The sequence below is a fragment of the Vidua chalybeata genome, chromosome 4 (assembly GCF_026979565.1).
Source record: "Vidua chalybeata isolate OUT-0048 chromosome 4, bVidCha1 merged haplotype, whole genome shotgun sequence".
Classification (NCBI taxonomy): Eukaryota; Metazoa; Chordata; class Aves; order Passeriformes; family Viduidae; genus Vidua; species Vidua chalybeata.
Window position 1 is genome coordinate 2,042,502 of NC_071533.1, and position 15,946 is coordinate 2,058,447.

Genomic DNA, 15,946 nt, shown 5'->3' on the forward strand with positions numbered 1-15,946 from the left:
CAGCACAGCCCTTAAATGATGCAGCCAAGGAGCCCACTTGACCCTACACCCTCCATGGGCCATCCCTATCTCAGTACCCATAGCTCCAAGTACTGCAAAACCAAAACACCACTACACAGGCTAAATTCGACCTAAAAAGCAGAAAAAGAGCTCAGCTTCACATTCAACTGCTCCAACACAGGTAAGTCACCGACTGACTACAGCATAACATTTGCAGTTGAAGTAAGAAACAGCCACACTGCTTAAGAAAAGCATGGAGCAAAAGAGCCTTACCCACACTCCAAAGTAAAACACTAAAGATTCATTATCTCTGCAGGAGCAAGCCTATCACTTAGATTTCTATAAAGGCAATTAACAAGGTTAGACAAACAAACCAATTCAGTTTCATTTCTAGCAAATAGAAATCTTCTTACTAAACAACTTTTACTCATTTAATACTAAAAGATGTTTTATTAAACAGCTAGCACGTAAAAGAAAATTCCCAACCTTATTGGCCCGTGATTGAAGTTTTTTACTTAGGAAGCCACAAAACTGAAATACCTATACATATTAATATCTAATTCTCACACAAAAAGTATCTACAAAGCTAGCCTTCATAATTAATTTGATTTTCAGTCAGCATCTTAAAGGAAAAAAACCCACAAAAGCAAGCAAACTGTTTCAATTAAACAAACAACCCAAAGGTTTCCTCATCATCATCTTTATTACTCCTAAAGGACAAAGTGGGGGCCCTGGTGTGAGCATTTATACCCCAAACCTGTTATCTCCTGCACACTGATTGGGCTGATTCCCATTGCTAATTGGGCCAGGAATCCTTAAATTCACCTGGAAATGACTAGCTGCTTCCTGTTTGGGGATGGTGGGGCTGTGTTAGTCAGTCTACTTGCTAATATTCAGGAAAGACCTCTCTGTTTGATGACTTCTGTTGCGTTGTGAGCTAAGTAATATGTTTATGTATATTTGTTTAGCTAACTTGTTTTAAGCAAGGAATTTATACAAAGTGCTTTTGGTTGTGGTATGGAATAAAAGGTAAGTTTTTTTGTTTGCCTCTTTTTTGGGGTCCATGTGTGTTTATTAAGCTTCATTTTTTCTTTTCTGAGGATAAGAAGCTGACAGAGTTTTTTTACATTTTTTTAAGTAGTAAAGAAGGCCTGGCTTTCTTCTTTAAGGCAGCCTCTTTTGTTCCTATTCAAAGTTTCTGAACATGGGTGTATCTGTTATTGGGATTATAGCAAAGAAATTTAGAGCTTTCCCTTCATTGTTAATTAATTGTTTTCCAGTATGGAATTATTACCTTTTGTAGGGACTTCTGTGAGAGCATATTAGAAGGCTTGCCTTTTGTTCGTAGCTGATACATGGGTTTAGTATGCTCTAAAAGAAGAAAAACAGAGAACCAAAGCACTTGAACTTAAAAGAATGGGTTTTGTTCTTAAGGTAAATTTGGCTCTATTACAAAGTGAAAAAAAGGGTAAGCTGTTCCTGAAGTTGTTCTTAGGGCACTAAGGTCTTTCTGTGCAATTTCTATATTTTTTTAATCAGTTAAGCAGTAGTTGGGGCTGCAAAGTTCATGGATGGGGTAGAGTTGCATGTGATGTTAGGCTGGGAATTTGGAGATGGGCAGCTCTTGGCTCTCTTTTGCTCTTGCTGCAATCAGCCCGGGCTTCTTATCTCATCAGGAGCTGTAGAGTTGGACTTGTTATGTCTAGGAGGCTTTACTTGAACACATTTAATGTATTTGATTGCCAATGTTTCATTTAAACTCCATGTCAATTCCTGGCCTTTAATGCCTGTAGGGAATTTGTCTTCCTGGACTTAAAATTTGTAATTATATAATTCAGAACAGGGCCAATGCTCTTTTCGTTAAAAAAAAAAAAAGTCAATTCTCTAAGTCCAACAGAAATATTTATTTCTGCATCATGTCTCATAAATTATCTGCTGACTTGAGATATAGGAACTGTGTTGTTTTGCTCAAGAGAAAAGGGGAATGTTCCTGTAATGGCTTGAGAAATGCACAGTCACTTGCAGCTCCAGGGGGAGAAGAACAGTCCAGCTGATGGTGCTGATGTGAGGTGTTGTGTGGAACCAGAGGCTTTTCTGCCTCAGCTTTGCTTGCTGTGACATTCCTTTGCCTGCAGCACAAATGTTTCTTCATCTGAGGGGAGGAATTGTTGCACATCATTATTTAAAGGTCAAACCCAGCACGTGTATAGTAGTAACTGAATAGCGAAGGTTTGTTTGAAATGATAAATTGGCTTCCTAAAGGTTGCTTGAGTACCCTCAAAATACTAGTTTTGAATGAATACCTTTCCATGTCCTATGAGGATTAAAGAGGTGACATAGAAAAGAACTCTAATTTCTCTCTCCTAGGCTTTACTTCATAGCTGTGTTCTAATAACTTGTAACATCAGAGAGCATCCTGAGACTGGGGAATGATTTTGAACATGAAAATGTCTTTGAGACAAATTTTGGTGAGTTATACATGCCCAGTGCAATACTTAGGCTGCCAAGAGGCCCTTTGCTCCTGACATTTCTTTGAACTGGCTTCTTTTTGCATGAAGGAGGGGGGGAAATGGTGGTTTTACGAGTTTGTTTTTCATAACTCTGATATAACATCTTCATAATTTGTGTCAATCCTTTTTTGTACCTTTGCTCTTCAAAATTTGGCCCCACAAGATTTTTTTTCTTTTGGACAGATACCTGGCACATGAAAGAATATCCCCCAGATCACCTGTCTTAAAAGTACAAATGTTTGTAGTTATATAATTCAGAACAGGGCCAATGCTCTTTTCCTTAAAAAAAAAAAAAAAAAAAAAAAACCAAACAAAAAACAAAGAAACAAAAAAGTCAAATCTCTAATTCCAACAGAAATATTTATTTTTGCATCATGACTCATAAATTATTTGCTGACTTGAGATATAGGAATTGTGTTGTTTTGCTCAAGAGAAAAGGGGGTGATTCAGGGGTGATGAAAACTTTGGATCTATGGATTGCAATTTCAAGAATTAATTTAGGTATTCTTTGGATTTTGAGATTCTGATCCTGCACTGATTGGGAATCAAATCAGCTCAGTGATGCAGAGCTGATCCTAAAATGATAAACCAGGTCAGCCTCAATCTGTCAGAGGTTCTGCAAGTGCATGGAAATATTTCTATTCTGGTGTTTTGGGAGACTTTGCCTGTAAATATAAGCAGTTATTTAGGGAGAGTTTGAATACTTGTGAAAGAGAAAAGAATATGATTATATGTTTGGCTTCCTTTTATGCCTTCTTGTTGAATTGAATACAACACACAGCTTGATTGCAGAAAAAAAGTTTATTGAATGCTTTGCTAACAAAACTACAATTGTGGGAATAAGGTTTTTGCTGTTTCATCACTCCAATTCTGAACCCTGAACTAGGGTCCTGCTCTAGCAACTTATGTTGTCTTCATAGACTTTTTTGAGGTTTTAAATGCAAGATGAGGAACAAGTAAAGAAATTTGAGCCTACTTGATTTTTCTTCCTTTTCGCCACTTGAACCAGGAGCAGGAGTGGAAGAAGATACCAGTATCAGTAAAGCAGTGGGGAAAGTGAAATGCCCAACATCTCCCAGAAGAGTTGAGTATTCCTGGCACAGTTGAGGGCTTGGCAACTTAGCAAAACACTTCAGGGCAGTGGCATCTTTTGATCTTCTCTGAATCTTGGAGAACTGGAAGCTTGCAGATGTCCAAGTGCTAGAAGGGTCCCACATCTTTTCTCTCAGCTATGGTTTAACAACTCTCTTTTAGGGGCATAAATGCTGCTAATGTCGTCAAGGGCCTTGTGTGAAGGTTGTGCAGACGTCACTTTAGGCTGCTCAGAAGGGCACAGACACTTGTGCTGATGTCTGTGGCAGCCTTGCTGGGGGGAGACATGCAGGAGACTGGAAAGGACAGCTTCCCCAGAGCTGTAAATCAGTGTAGTTCCCTTGACTACAGGGGAATGGCTGCCTTATATCTGCTGGGGATCTGGTCTTTGTGGTCTGAGACACAGCATGGCATTGCAGGTACGTGCCAGGGACACTTGTCGGGAGACTGAAAGCCAGGAGCTGCTCTTGGGAGATGGCACAAGTCTGAGGTTGGAAATGGGAAGAGACAAGTTGGGTTACTGCAGGAGCCAGCATTTGGGGTGCTGCCATCCAGGTGCTGTGGTGCTCTACATACATTTTGGATAGGAACAGGGGTGCTCTGAGGCTCTGGCACAGCAGAGAGCCGAGCTACTCGGCGAAGCAGGAGGCCGGCGTCAGAGCTGCTGGGACCTGCCTCACCTCCCCGTGGTACAGGATGGGCACGGGGGACCTGTAGCACTCATTCCTGTCGTAGGTGTAGCAGGTCTGAGGTTCCTCGCAGGAGTTGCCCTGCTGGGCCTGGTAGATGGCCCCACCCAGATCAATTTCTATGGGTTCACAATTTCTGCAGCTGGAAGAAATGGAAAAAAGAACAAGTGTGAGGAGTTAGGTGAAAAGATGCCCCTGCTGAACCCCCAATCTTTCTTGCTTATCTGCATGTAGAGCCAGGGGAGTGCTGTGCCCCTTCTAGGTGTTCCAGGGAAACATCTGGCCCTCAAGTATCTTTTAGAGTTGCTGGGGGTGAAGTCTTGGCAAGTGAAGTTAGGAAATAAAACTACTTACAGTTCACTCAAGCGGTAGACGAAAGTGGTCCTGGGTGGGGACAAGGGGTCAGAGATGTTCTCCCGAGCCATCAGGGGAACTCTGCAAAGGTGGCAAGAGAGTCACTCACATGTAAACTGCTTATTAAACAGAGTCTGCTCTGTTGTGAGCAATTCCAAACTCTCATCTTCTTCTTCAGGTTATTTATATTCTGACCCTTCTCGAAATCAAATCCCAGGAACAGGAGATCTAGGTCCTCTGCACCCTTGAAGGCAACAACCCTCCCCGAGAGGACTGCAGCAATTGATCTAAGTGCCACTTGCAAGGTGACAGGGTTGAGAGTCTTAATTTTTATTACACTCTGAGCTAGCAGATCCTTGAGGCTGATGGACAAGGATGTTTAATTAGTGGTTCTCCTGTTGTGAGCTCTAGAGCACTCCTGCAGCTCTGGGCCTGAAGCTGTTCCTTGTTTCCTACAGACACACACACACTTGTGTTAGGTTTCTGTGAGTGGAGAGGATTGGACAAAGTCCTGCTCTTGAATTGAGCTCTGTCTCATGGGAGACAGTTTAGGCATTAACTGATAGTTTATCAGTTTAGGCCTAAACTGATAGCTTAGGCATTAACTGTTTTCTGGCAGGTCAGGAAGTCAATCCAGTGTCATGGACCCAATCTGGTTTTAGCTTAGATCAACTTTTGGCTGTTCATTATCTACTTCCCCAGCTTATTTCGTGAAGTTACTACCGGTCTGCCTAAAACATGGGGATGCTTCTTGAATCTGAAGGGACAAACACCAGAGAGGTTCATGTGAGGCAGAAAAAGTAGTTATCAAAGTGAAATACTCAGGATACCACAGAAAGCAGCCCACATGAAAAGCTGTTGGCTTCATCAGTGCTGGGACATAAGAAACAATGCAAAGAAAACTGGTATAACACTGCATCTCCTGCTCACCATCTCTATGAAATACCTGGCTGCCACTTACATGATGCGGATGTTTCTTTCCAGGACTTCTTCTGTAGGATCTTCTTTGGAGGGGACAAATTTTGAGGTCACTGTTACGCACTGACACTTATTATTGACCAGCACGTACTCCTCATCCTGGGGACTCACTGGATAACCTGCAAGCACAGGATAGGCAATGCCAGAATCAATAGCAAAATCCTTGATAGCCAAGGCAGATAGCCAAGGGGTGAAAATGCCAGCAATGCACCATTACGGCACCTGGATTATTTTAAGTTGAAGCTGCAGCAGGTACAAGTGAATCTCTTAGTAAAGATAGGTTCAGCTGTCTTCCTGCTCAGCTCAGTGTGCCCCTGTATGTAGGGGTGGTGGTACCGGGAAGGACACGATTAGGAACCTGGACACTGTGCCTGGTGAGGGACAAACATGCAGGGTAAAATGGGAAGGAAGTCCCAGCCACACCTGGTGACTGAAGCGCTCTTTTACTAGGGGTTGGTTATGCGAGTCCACTGTCATGCACCAAGGCTGCTCCAGCAGTCCAGGCCCCAGTTTGGATCTGATCTCTAAATAAATGTCTCTGACCTTGCCAATGTGGCAGACGTGTCAGTTTTCCTAGAGTGGTATCTTGTCCTTCAGGTTCCTGTGGGAGCAGCTGCCAAAAAGCACAGGAGGACCCAGCAAGGAGGCAGCCCCTGACGTGGCAGGACAGGCAGGTGGCCCAGATGATGCTTGTGGTTTGCAGGGAAAACTCCAGTCCTGATTTACCCCTCTAAACTGCTGCTTCTAGCATGCTACTCAATATGAAACTCAGTCAAAGGAGGCTAAAACATGCCAGGTGTCACTCAGAGGCTTTTGGGATGCTCCTGATGTTGCATCATTCTTGCTACAGCACCTTCAGCCTGCTTAGAAGTACTAGACACAGTGATTTTTTGTCATATGGGGACAGTTTGTTTTGGACTCAAATGGATCTCAGTTATTCCCTGCTCTTCTTGTCCCTTGGTTTAGTCATATAGAGAAAGAAGAAACAGGCTGAAAAAAGCTGGGATAATCATATCTATAAAGGATTTTGGAGTTATTTGGACTTAAAAGCTTTGGTCCTTTCTTCCCCTGTAATATCCTGGTCTCATCTGCTTCCATTTCAGGATTTCTGAGATGGTTACAGGCACTGTAACTGGAAAAGGTACCAATACTGTGTAAAATGATGCCTCAGTGACCCTAGAGTTGACCTGCTGGTTACAAATACTGTTTCTGTGGCCTTTGGCAGCAGTATACCTGCTGGATAAGATTCTCTATGGAGCTCCTAGCTTGGGAAGGAAATCACTTTCCTAGCTTCTTCTCCAAGCTTCTTCTCTACCAATACATCATTCCACATGAGCTCTTCCCTCCGATGCATAAGCCTCCCAGAAAAGCCTCTCTAGTCTGTGGCTCCTTGTCTTGGCCTCTCTTTTGGCTCAAGGGAAGTCTTTGGCTTTTTGTCCATCACACAGCTCTTCCTCTGCTCTCTGTGCTGCATTCCACATAATACTGTGTGCAGCTTTTTACAAACCCTTAATCCAAAGCCAATGTTCAAGTCAGATCCTATTGGCTTTCGGGTTGTCCCAAAACCTCTCAGAGCAGGCTTTAATTCTAAAATTAGATTAACACAATCTTATGCATATGCAGGTTTTTCTGACTGCTCTAAAAATACTGGCCTGATTTAATACCTTGTGTTATGCTCTTGGCTTCACTGTTAAAGTTACTGGTGCTCCATCAATTTTTCATTTAAGATTACAATGCTAAAAAAAGTGATTTTATCTGGAGTATCTCCATGTGTCACCCAGTGAAGTCCCCTTGGGGAGAAGGTATTTCAATGCAAAACTTGCTAATGTCTAAATGTCTGCAGGTTGCATTTCCTGGTGCCTTTTCCCTCCCTCCTCAATACTTATTTACCTGGCTGTGTTTTGGATTAAATTTCTCAGCTTCCAGTATTGCACTGTCCTACACTGTGTAGCCCAACAGAACTGCCTGGGGTAAGCAATAAGATGCCCTGGTCCCAAAGCTGCAGGAAATGCAGGGATGCAGCTGTCCGTGCTGTTGGGATTGTTATCCCTGAGCACCGATTCGATCCTGCAGACCAGATCCACCATGTGCAGCAGGATGGATTCAGACTGTCTAGAGACCTGAGACCCACACTGAGGAGTGTGCTGGGAGGACAGGCTGAGCTCAGTTGAAATCAAGAGTTTCTGAGAAATTCAGTGGAGTTACATGATAAACTACAGTTTGATCAGAATAAGTTGTTGTAGTTGTACAGCAGGATTACCAGGAAGATTTTGGAAGCCTTTAGATCTAGCAGGTAAGCTCCCTAGGACTGCAGAAAAACAAGCATGCACAATTGCAGTTTATTGCTTCAGAAACCTGAGAGGAAAATGCCTAATTATCAAGTCTTAACTTTGGAGCCAGTCATCACTTTATCCTCCAGGCAGCAATTAAAACCCCACTGCTCTGATGCAGAAACACACTGAGGTGTCCAAGCGCCACTGAAGCATAGCTGCTTGAGTGAGCTTTGAGGTTTGACTCATGACTGTTAGAATAATTCAGGGTAAATGACACAAAACCTGCCATTGATGTCTTAATCCCAGTTTTCCATCTCTTCATTGTTCACCTACCTGCCACAAGGATGATCCCCAAGGAGATGGCCAAGGCAACACACAGCGACCAAGTGCTCTTCATCTTGCCTTCCCTTCTTTTGAAGAATGAGTGGAGAGCCTGACTCTGCCTATAAGGGTGTGTGCAAATTGGTTTCCTAAAATAAACAGTCCAGCCAACACTGGAAAATGTGGCTGGGGACTGAAACCAGGTGTGTTAATGCACCAAGACCTCTGGCTTTCGGAGGGGAAGGGAGCAGGGGGTTGCACTTTGATTGTGCTTTTTTCGGTTCTTCACCAACAGGCAACAGAGCTGCTGAGTACAAGGACATCTTGCCATCAGGGCTCATGGAAGGTAAGAAAGTCTAAGGGTCAAAGCTCCTAATTTTGAGAACTCAGACTTAAAGATCCATTGAGTCCTATTAAAAAACCATTTCAGGCTTCAAAATCAAAATTCTCTTTGGATCACCTGTCTGCAGACCTGAATTAAGGGCTGGACCTACCCCCAGAGAGCCTGCAATCAAAGCAGGAAAGGTGACAGGGCAGAAGTGAAAGAGGTACAGCCACTGCAGCTCTGCCCACTGCATTGAGGAGTTCATCTTCCTGTGAATGGAAAACAGACTCCATGGGATTTGTGGTTTACAAGAGGCCCTGAGTCAGGTGCCAGGAAAACCCTGGGGTGTTGGGCATGCAGATTTTTCCGAAGGAGGGTGGTACTGGAGAGGGCCTGGATTTTTTTTTTTTTTTTTCCCAGATTTGGGATCATTTGTGTAACTTCTGAAGAGCAAATGTAGCCTGTAATGGCCAGAGCTGTCTCTGTAGCATTTGCATGTATCTTGTACAGAATAAACCACTTTTTCAGGGAAACCCAAGCTTAGCAAGGGCCTGGTTGCTCTTGCTGGGCTTCTTCAAGAGGCTGAACTCTTCTGGCAATGCCACCTCACAGGATGTCCCCCTTTTTCCAAACCCTGCTGGCTGGATCTCTAAGGCCAGAACTGTTCCAAGTCCCTGGTTGTGTGCCTTGAGCTTTTTCCCCAAGCACAAACCCCTCACCCTGCAGCTGCATGATGCAATGAGCTCTCAGGTTACATCAACAGTGCTGGTGTGCAAGGGGAGCTTGGGACTTGATGGGGATGATGGGTCACAGCCAACTCCCTGCAGGGCATTGGGTTCTTCCATAGTTCTTTACAAACCTTGTGTTCTCATTAGAGATCTGTCTGTAGCAGAGAAAAAATGTGGGGCTGTTTCCTTTCCCCATCCCAAAAGCATTGCTAACAGTTTTATACAACCCTCTCTCTGAGACAGGGGCAAGATGTTCCCTGTGCCCCATTTTTGGCAGGAGTTAAAAAATAAACCTGGCTCACCAGTGCTGGTAAGGATGTCTGTCTAAAGTGCTGTTTGTTTTGGTCACCCTTTTTTGTAAGAATTTTGCTAGAATTATACAAGAAGGGAGGATGCCAGCACCAGGATAGAGAACATGCAAGGCAGGCTGGTGCTGATTTGTTTTGCCCAGCTGCAATAACAAAAATATGGCACTGGGAACATGCAAGGAGAGTATTTTCAAATGTCAGGGCAGAGACTGAGCAGAATTCTAGCTGTGTCTTTCTGTTCACTTTGGTGGTTTTCCCTGGGTGCTGGTGTTCAGCGTATCTGGATTTCGGTTGCTAAACCTACACGTGTGTGTACAGTCCCTTGGTCTGGATATGATGACACGAGAGCTATTTTCAGTCCCTTCAGCCACCTGCATGTCTCTGGGGATTTCTAGCTAGATCTTGAGAGGAAGGTTTATGTTCTGGACTGTTATTTTTATGGATTACCCCTGTTTTACTGGATGACTTCTGGAGTTTTATCTGGGCAAGCAGGCATTTGGCAATGGGCTGCATGGGCAGCTGGACTCCCAACCTCCCTGCAGGGCAGAGGCTAGAGGTGGAATAATTGAGAATTGGAAAAGAAATGGGAACCAACCCTGTGGTTTCAGTCTCCATTCACATAGCCTGTGCTTCCTGTTGCCCTTGGACATGCTGAACCAGGATTTTCCAGGTAAGAAGCTGGGCAGGTGCCTGAGTGAAGTGGGGTGAAATTGTTGTTGCTGTTCTGGGGGAGTTGGACAGCACCAAGGCACAGGGCCTCTCTCCACACAGCACACCATCCACGAGCAGTCTGCCCTGTGCTTCTCTTTGCTCCTCCTTTCTCACTTGGAAACCAACAGAATGGTGCATCTGAACAGACCAGCAGCAGTTCCTGATTGTTGTCTTGGCAGCAGTGATGCCACGATGCTTACAGCAAAGTGGTTTGTCTTGAGCAGCTCCTGGTTGACTGGATCAACTAACTCATGCTGGAGATCATCTCCAGCTTCACCAGAAGTGGCCGATGTTTTCACTAAGTCCTTGAAAAGGTTTGAATAGACGCAGATTGTTTCCCGCTCTTGGAAATTAATTTGGGAGACATGTCAATTCCATTTAAATCCAAGAGAGTCCAAGTGGAAGTTAGTATGCTGATTTTTCAAAGGGCAGACTTGAAAAAAATTAGGACACTTAAGATGGAAACTCTCAAGGTCAGGGACATGAGAAAGGCCTAGGTTTCTCTCAGTTACAGCTGCAGAGGTTACGTGGAATTTTTAGCCTAGCAGGATCTAGCTGCAGATGTTTCTGCACGGATTCACAAAAAAAGCCAGCAGGACTTGATAAGGCTGCTCAGTATCAAGTGAGGCTTTACACCAAGGTATAGCCAACAAATGTAGTGGATGCTGTGTGTCTCCAGACCCAGGTTACTCTTGTTGCTCTTTCTTCTACAGGCCTGTATCCAGGGAGGTGATGGCTGAAAACTGGCAGGGACTGATTTGGAAAAGTGGTCTGAGGCAAAAACTGTGTTTGTGCAAGAAAGTTTTGATCCAGAGGTGACTATGTGAAGTGTCTGAGAAAGTCCAAACTAAGACCTGTTTGCCAAGAGATCAATCAGGATCCAAATGAATCACCAAAAAGTGAGTAAAGCACCCCACTCTGTTTCAGCTAATTTGAATATCTGTTTGACCTTTTTTTTTTTTTTCTACAAAAGGGTAGAAAAAACCAGGAGCATTTATAAATATACCTGCACCTGTTCTGTGGTGAGAAAAAAAGCCCCTGCACTTGTACACAGAACTGCTCTTGCTAGGAAGTGTGCATGCCTGATTTATCAGGATCTGGGTTTCTCAGCTTGGACTACACTAATTCCTGTGTCTCATTACTCTGTTCTTGTGGCAGGGCTGCCTGCAGCTCATAAAAGCAGACTGCTTCCCTGTGGCCCAGTATTAATGTCATTTTCCCTTGAGAAGGGTGGGAGGCTGGGCTGATGCTCTGCCATGGCTGACAAGACACACAAAAACACAGAGTGACAATGCAGAGGCGAGTAATACAAACTCAATTAAAAGCCGTCCTAGGGAGGGGTTCCCAGATGTTGAAACATCAGAATTGCTCCTTTTCTAGGACGCACGGGATAGAGTGAAGGAGTGGAGAGGTGATGAAGCAGCAGCTGCCGAGCTGCGCAGCCTGAAGCTGCCTGTATCCCTGTAGAAGTGCGATTCGGTGACGGGAAAGGCTCGGGAGAGGTCATGTCTAAACCTCGGAGGGGTCCGGGGAGCTTTGCAAATACTTCTTCTCTCCGAGTTTGATCTGGTCATAGGGAACGGAGCACCAAATTTTGGTGACAAGGGCACAGGTGTCAGGTGTGTCTTCCATCTGTCTTTTTCCTCGTTGCCGTAAGTTGACCGCACAGACAGCAGCTGTCCTGGTTGGACTTGCAGAGGAAGAAAAAACCCTGAGGTGGAAAGAGAAGGCTTTTTTTTTTTTTTTTCTCCTTCCCCACGTGGCATCATTGCTTGCTGAGCGCTGCCACGGCTCAAACCCACCTCCCCGCGGGCTGCCCGGGGCATCCCCCTTCTCCGCGGGGGCGTGAGCACGCTCCGGCCCTGGCACAGGAAGGGCTCGGGAGCGAGCGGAAGGGACGCAGCGGAAGGGGAAGCGCGTTGGTGGCGGTGGGAGCCATGCGGACCCGGCGCGGCACCGTCCTGCGGCCGCGGGCCGAGCCCGCCGATGACCCCGCCGAGGTGCCCGGGGGCCGCGCCGGCCCCGAGGAGCTGGCGGACGATGTGGAGCGCTTCCACGAGGAGCAGTTCCGCGCCGTGATGGCCGCCCTGGACAGCGGCGACGAGGCCGGGGACGGCGAGGAAGAGGAGGAGGAGGAAGAGGTGCTGGGTCTGCAGCTGCCCGAGGACAGCGAGGAGGATGAGGAGGAGGAGACGCAGGAGCGGAATCCTTTTGTGGAGTACAGCGCAGAGGAGGATGATGGAGAAGATGAAGAAGGCGAGGAAGATGAAAATGATGTTGAGGATGGAGAAGAAGAAGGAGGTGAGGAAGATGAAAATGATGTTGAGGATGAAGAAGGGGACCTGTCCATGGAAAGCGACTTGGAGGAGCGCCATCCCGAAGCCAAGCTCCCCCATGAGCTCTCCTGGGGCCAGCGCAAGCAGCTCTACTATGACACGGACTATGGGACTGATGCCCAGGCCAAGGGCAAGCGGAGCCAGCAAGAAATCGATGCTGAGGAGGAGGAAGAGGAGCAGGAGGCTCAAGTCATCCAGAGACGGTTGGTGCGGGATTTGGGGGAGGATGATTATGGTCTGGACATGATCCAGGGCTACCTGGCTAAGCAGCAGAAAAGCCACGATAGCAAGGGGCAGAAAATTGATAAGGATCTGCAGGCCCTTTCCAAGAAGGAGCAGTTGAAGCTGCTGAAGCAGGAGTCCCCAGAGCTCCTGCAGCTGATGGAGGACTTTGAGGTGAAGCTCATGGAGATCAAGGATGAGCTGCACCCGCTGCTGCAAATGGTCAGAGACGGCACTATCCCCCAGGGGAAGGGCAGTCGCTATTTGCAGACCAAGTATCATCTCTACCTGAACTACTGTGCCAATATCAGTTTCTATCTGGTTCTCAAGTCCAAGAGGATGCCAGTTCATAGTCACCCGGTCATTGAACGGCTGGTGGAGTACAGAAATATCATCAACGACCTCGCTGTCATAGACCAAAAGCTTTCCCCACAGGTCCGTATGCTTCTGAGGAACTACTATGACAAAAAGGAAGAGAAGCTACGGAAGGAAAACAAGTTTTCAGTGTTTCTCACCATGAATGGCAACAAAAACAAACCTAAACGTGCCCCTGCGCCTGTTAATGGCCAGGCTGCTGCTGCTGAGTCGTCGGATGAGTCGGAGCTGGATGAGGAAGCTGCCCTGAAATACTACAAGATGATGGAAGAGAAGCTGGCACTCAAGAGGAAGAGAACTGGAGATGAAGATGTGCTTGAAGAAGCAGTGGTGTCAGAAGGAGAAGATGCCAATAAAAAGAGAGGGGTTACCTATCAGATGATCAAGAACAAAGGCCTCACTCCCAAGAGGAGGAAGATCGACCGCAACCCCCGGGTCAAGCATCGGGAGAAATTCCGGCGAGCCAAAATCCGCCGCAAGGGCCAGGTCCGCGAGGTCCGGAGGGAGCTGCACAGATATGCCGGGGAACTGTCTGGCATTCGGGCTGGGGTTAAGAAAAGCAGGAAGCTCAAGTGATAGTCATCTTTTTGTAAGAGCTGCGAGTAGCAGTGCTGAATCCAATAAAAATTTTATACACAGTGTTGTGGGGTTTATTCTTAAGGAAGCTGGGGGTGGGTGGTATTTGGTTTTTCAGAGGGGGCTTGCTAGAAGGTGCCATCTCCAAGTGGCACAGGGCCCTTTGCACACCTTGCCCACATCTGAAGGTGTTTTCCTCTGTTGTCATGCTGTTGTGTTTCCCTAAACAGGAAGCCTTGAGAGTTCACAGGGAAAGTATCAGGCAAAAGGAATTAAATGGGCCTTGTGGGACTGGTGAGGAGATGGGATTGGATGGATGGACCTCTTGAGGGTGGGTTGCGAAAGGGGTTCAGCAGCTGTCACCAGCCTGCTCTATTTTGCTGTCTGGTTCTGGTACATCCTGTTCCTGTGTTGAGCTGCAGAGACTTTGTTAATCAGAACAAAAATCAACTATTATTAACCCCTTTGTTAGCTCTTAAAAAGTATGGGTACTTTTAAATTACTTAGTACCACGTGGTCTGAAATACTGTTTTCCCTTCTTGAGTTCAGTGAGAAGCAAAACAAGGACTTGTCTAGATTTTATAACCATGTATGTGATAACCATATTAACTTCTCCTATGATAAACGTTAAGTGTTGTCTGCTGCTACAGGACTAAGTAGCACTGCTGCAGGACCACCTTCCACATGGCTAAGGTGCTATGTCTTCAGCAGGCAGGTAAGCTTTGAGGTTGTTGTGATTACTGCCGTGCCTTTTGGTGTGGGTAAATGCATTTCAACCCCACACTGAAGTGTTTGCCAGGAGCTGATTATGAGTGGTCAGTTCCAATCTGGGCTGTGAAGGAGTGAGTGATAATTTTTCTGAAGTTTAACAAAAACTGTTTCAGGTAGAACCTGAACTGGTGTCTGGGACAGGTTTCAGGGAGCCCATGCCTTGGTTTGTGTACCACGCCATCTGAAAGGTATTAGTTTTCCATACAAAATTATTTCAGGAGAATATTTGCTTTATTTAGTACTGTGATTGCATCTCATGGGTGTGTTTTGTGTGTGTGATGGTCTTGGGGAAGCCCAGAGACGAGGGTGTGCTCTTGATCCAGTGACAGGCCAGGTTCTGTAATACAAGCATGTCGGTGCTCTGCTTGTGCTCTGAAAGTGAAATGTGCTTTCATGGGGTTCCTGTGTAAACCTTAACACCCCAGGCCTTTTTCTACCAGGAACACACTGTTCACTGCTGGCTGGAGAATATTTTGGTCATTTCCCAGGCTGTTTGTTGAAGGGAGAGGTAGAAACACAATAAGCTTAAGCTGGACAAATGGGAACAGTCCTGTCTCAGGTGCACTGAACTGCTCTTACTATAAGCAACAGTGTCAGCTGCTCCTTCCTAGGGAGAAGGGTTTCAGCCTTGCTGAGGGAAGCAGAATTTCCCCACCTTTAACTCCCCACTGGGATCATGATTGGAGACTGCTGCTGATAATGCTGAACTATGCTCTGGAGGCTCTGCCAAGAGGTCAGTCAGGGGTAAGATGCTGGGCAAAAAAGCAGCTTAGGTGCTTTTTCTGGGGAGGGCTGGTATTGTGTAACAGGCATCACTAAATAGCCAGCAGCGATGCTCCCTGATCTCATTACTACAGAACCTGCTTGTGCACGTTTCACACTTGATGCAAAAATGAAGGGCTGTCTGTCATGGCTCTGGCTTTGTGCTTCCTTGGAAAGCTCAGAGCGGCTGGCAAGCACAATTGTGGTGATTTCGAATTGAGCAGTAAATAAGGGAAACAATAAATCGGTGTGCCGTTACAGACACGCTCCCCAGAAGCTCTAGGATTAGGCTGAAGGCCGGAGGGAAACTCTGCGTGTCAGGGGCCCAGCCCTGCCTGCTGGCAGATGGCAGCTCCTGGGTTAATGAAGATTAACCAGGCATTATGTCCACTTGATTAGTTCAGAGACTGGACAAAGCCATAAACATAATTCCCATATGCTTTTATGTATGGCTGATCGTGGGAACGCTGTGATTATTAATGCTGTGGGAGGGGGGGACCCTGTACAGTGTCTCTTAGGAAATACTTGCAGTCATGTTTTGTGCTGAAGGGAAATTCCTGGTGGTGAATGGGTTTTGAAAATCCCTATGAAAATGGACACGTGAAATCAGGCAAG

At 45.9% G+C, this 15,946-nt stretch overlaps 3 protein-coding genes across 5 annotated transcripts in view; 2 read left to right on the top strand and 1 right to left on the bottom strand.

Moving 5' to 3' along the window:
- Nucleotides 1-3,327: 3,327 nt before the first annotated feature.
- On the bottom strand, nt 3,328-8,600 carry JCHAIN (joining chain of multimeric IgA and IgM). Its single transcript, XM_053941736.1, has 4 exons — nt 8,230-8,600; nt 5,607-5,742; nt 4,646-4,726; nt 3,328-4,433 (listed from the first exon to the last, which is right to left on the bottom strand). Exons 1-4 carry the CDS (start codon nt 8,291-8,293, stop codon nt 4,232-4,234), a joined length of 483 nt encoding a protein of 160 aa, XP_053797711.1. The 5' UTR covers nt 8,294-8,600; the 3' UTR covers nt 3,328-4,231.
- RUFY3 (RUN and FYVE domain containing 3) overlaps nt 8,320-15,946 on the top strand; it is a 40,505-nt gene continuing 32,878 nt past the window's right edge. The window contains exons 1-3 of one of the 3 annotated variants that reach the window (XM_053941723.1): nt 8,320-8,347; nt 8,513-8,563; nt 11,003-11,188. The gene's annotated coding sequence lies outside the window, so the exon portion shown is untranslated. Of the gene's footprint in view, nt 8,348-8,512; nt 8,564-10,991; nt 11,189-15,946 lie in introns of those variants that run through there. The other 2 variants (XM_053941726.1, XM_053941724.1) reach the window with 2 other exon arrangements.
- Nucleotides 12,200-13,861, top strand: UTP3 (UTP3 small subunit processome component). Its single transcript, XM_053941732.1, has one exon. The coding sequence runs from the start codon at nt 12,227-12,229 to the stop codon at nt 13,796-13,798; it is 1,572 nt and encodes a 523-aa protein (XP_053797707.1). The 5' UTR covers nt 12,200-12,226; the 3' UTR covers nt 13,799-13,861.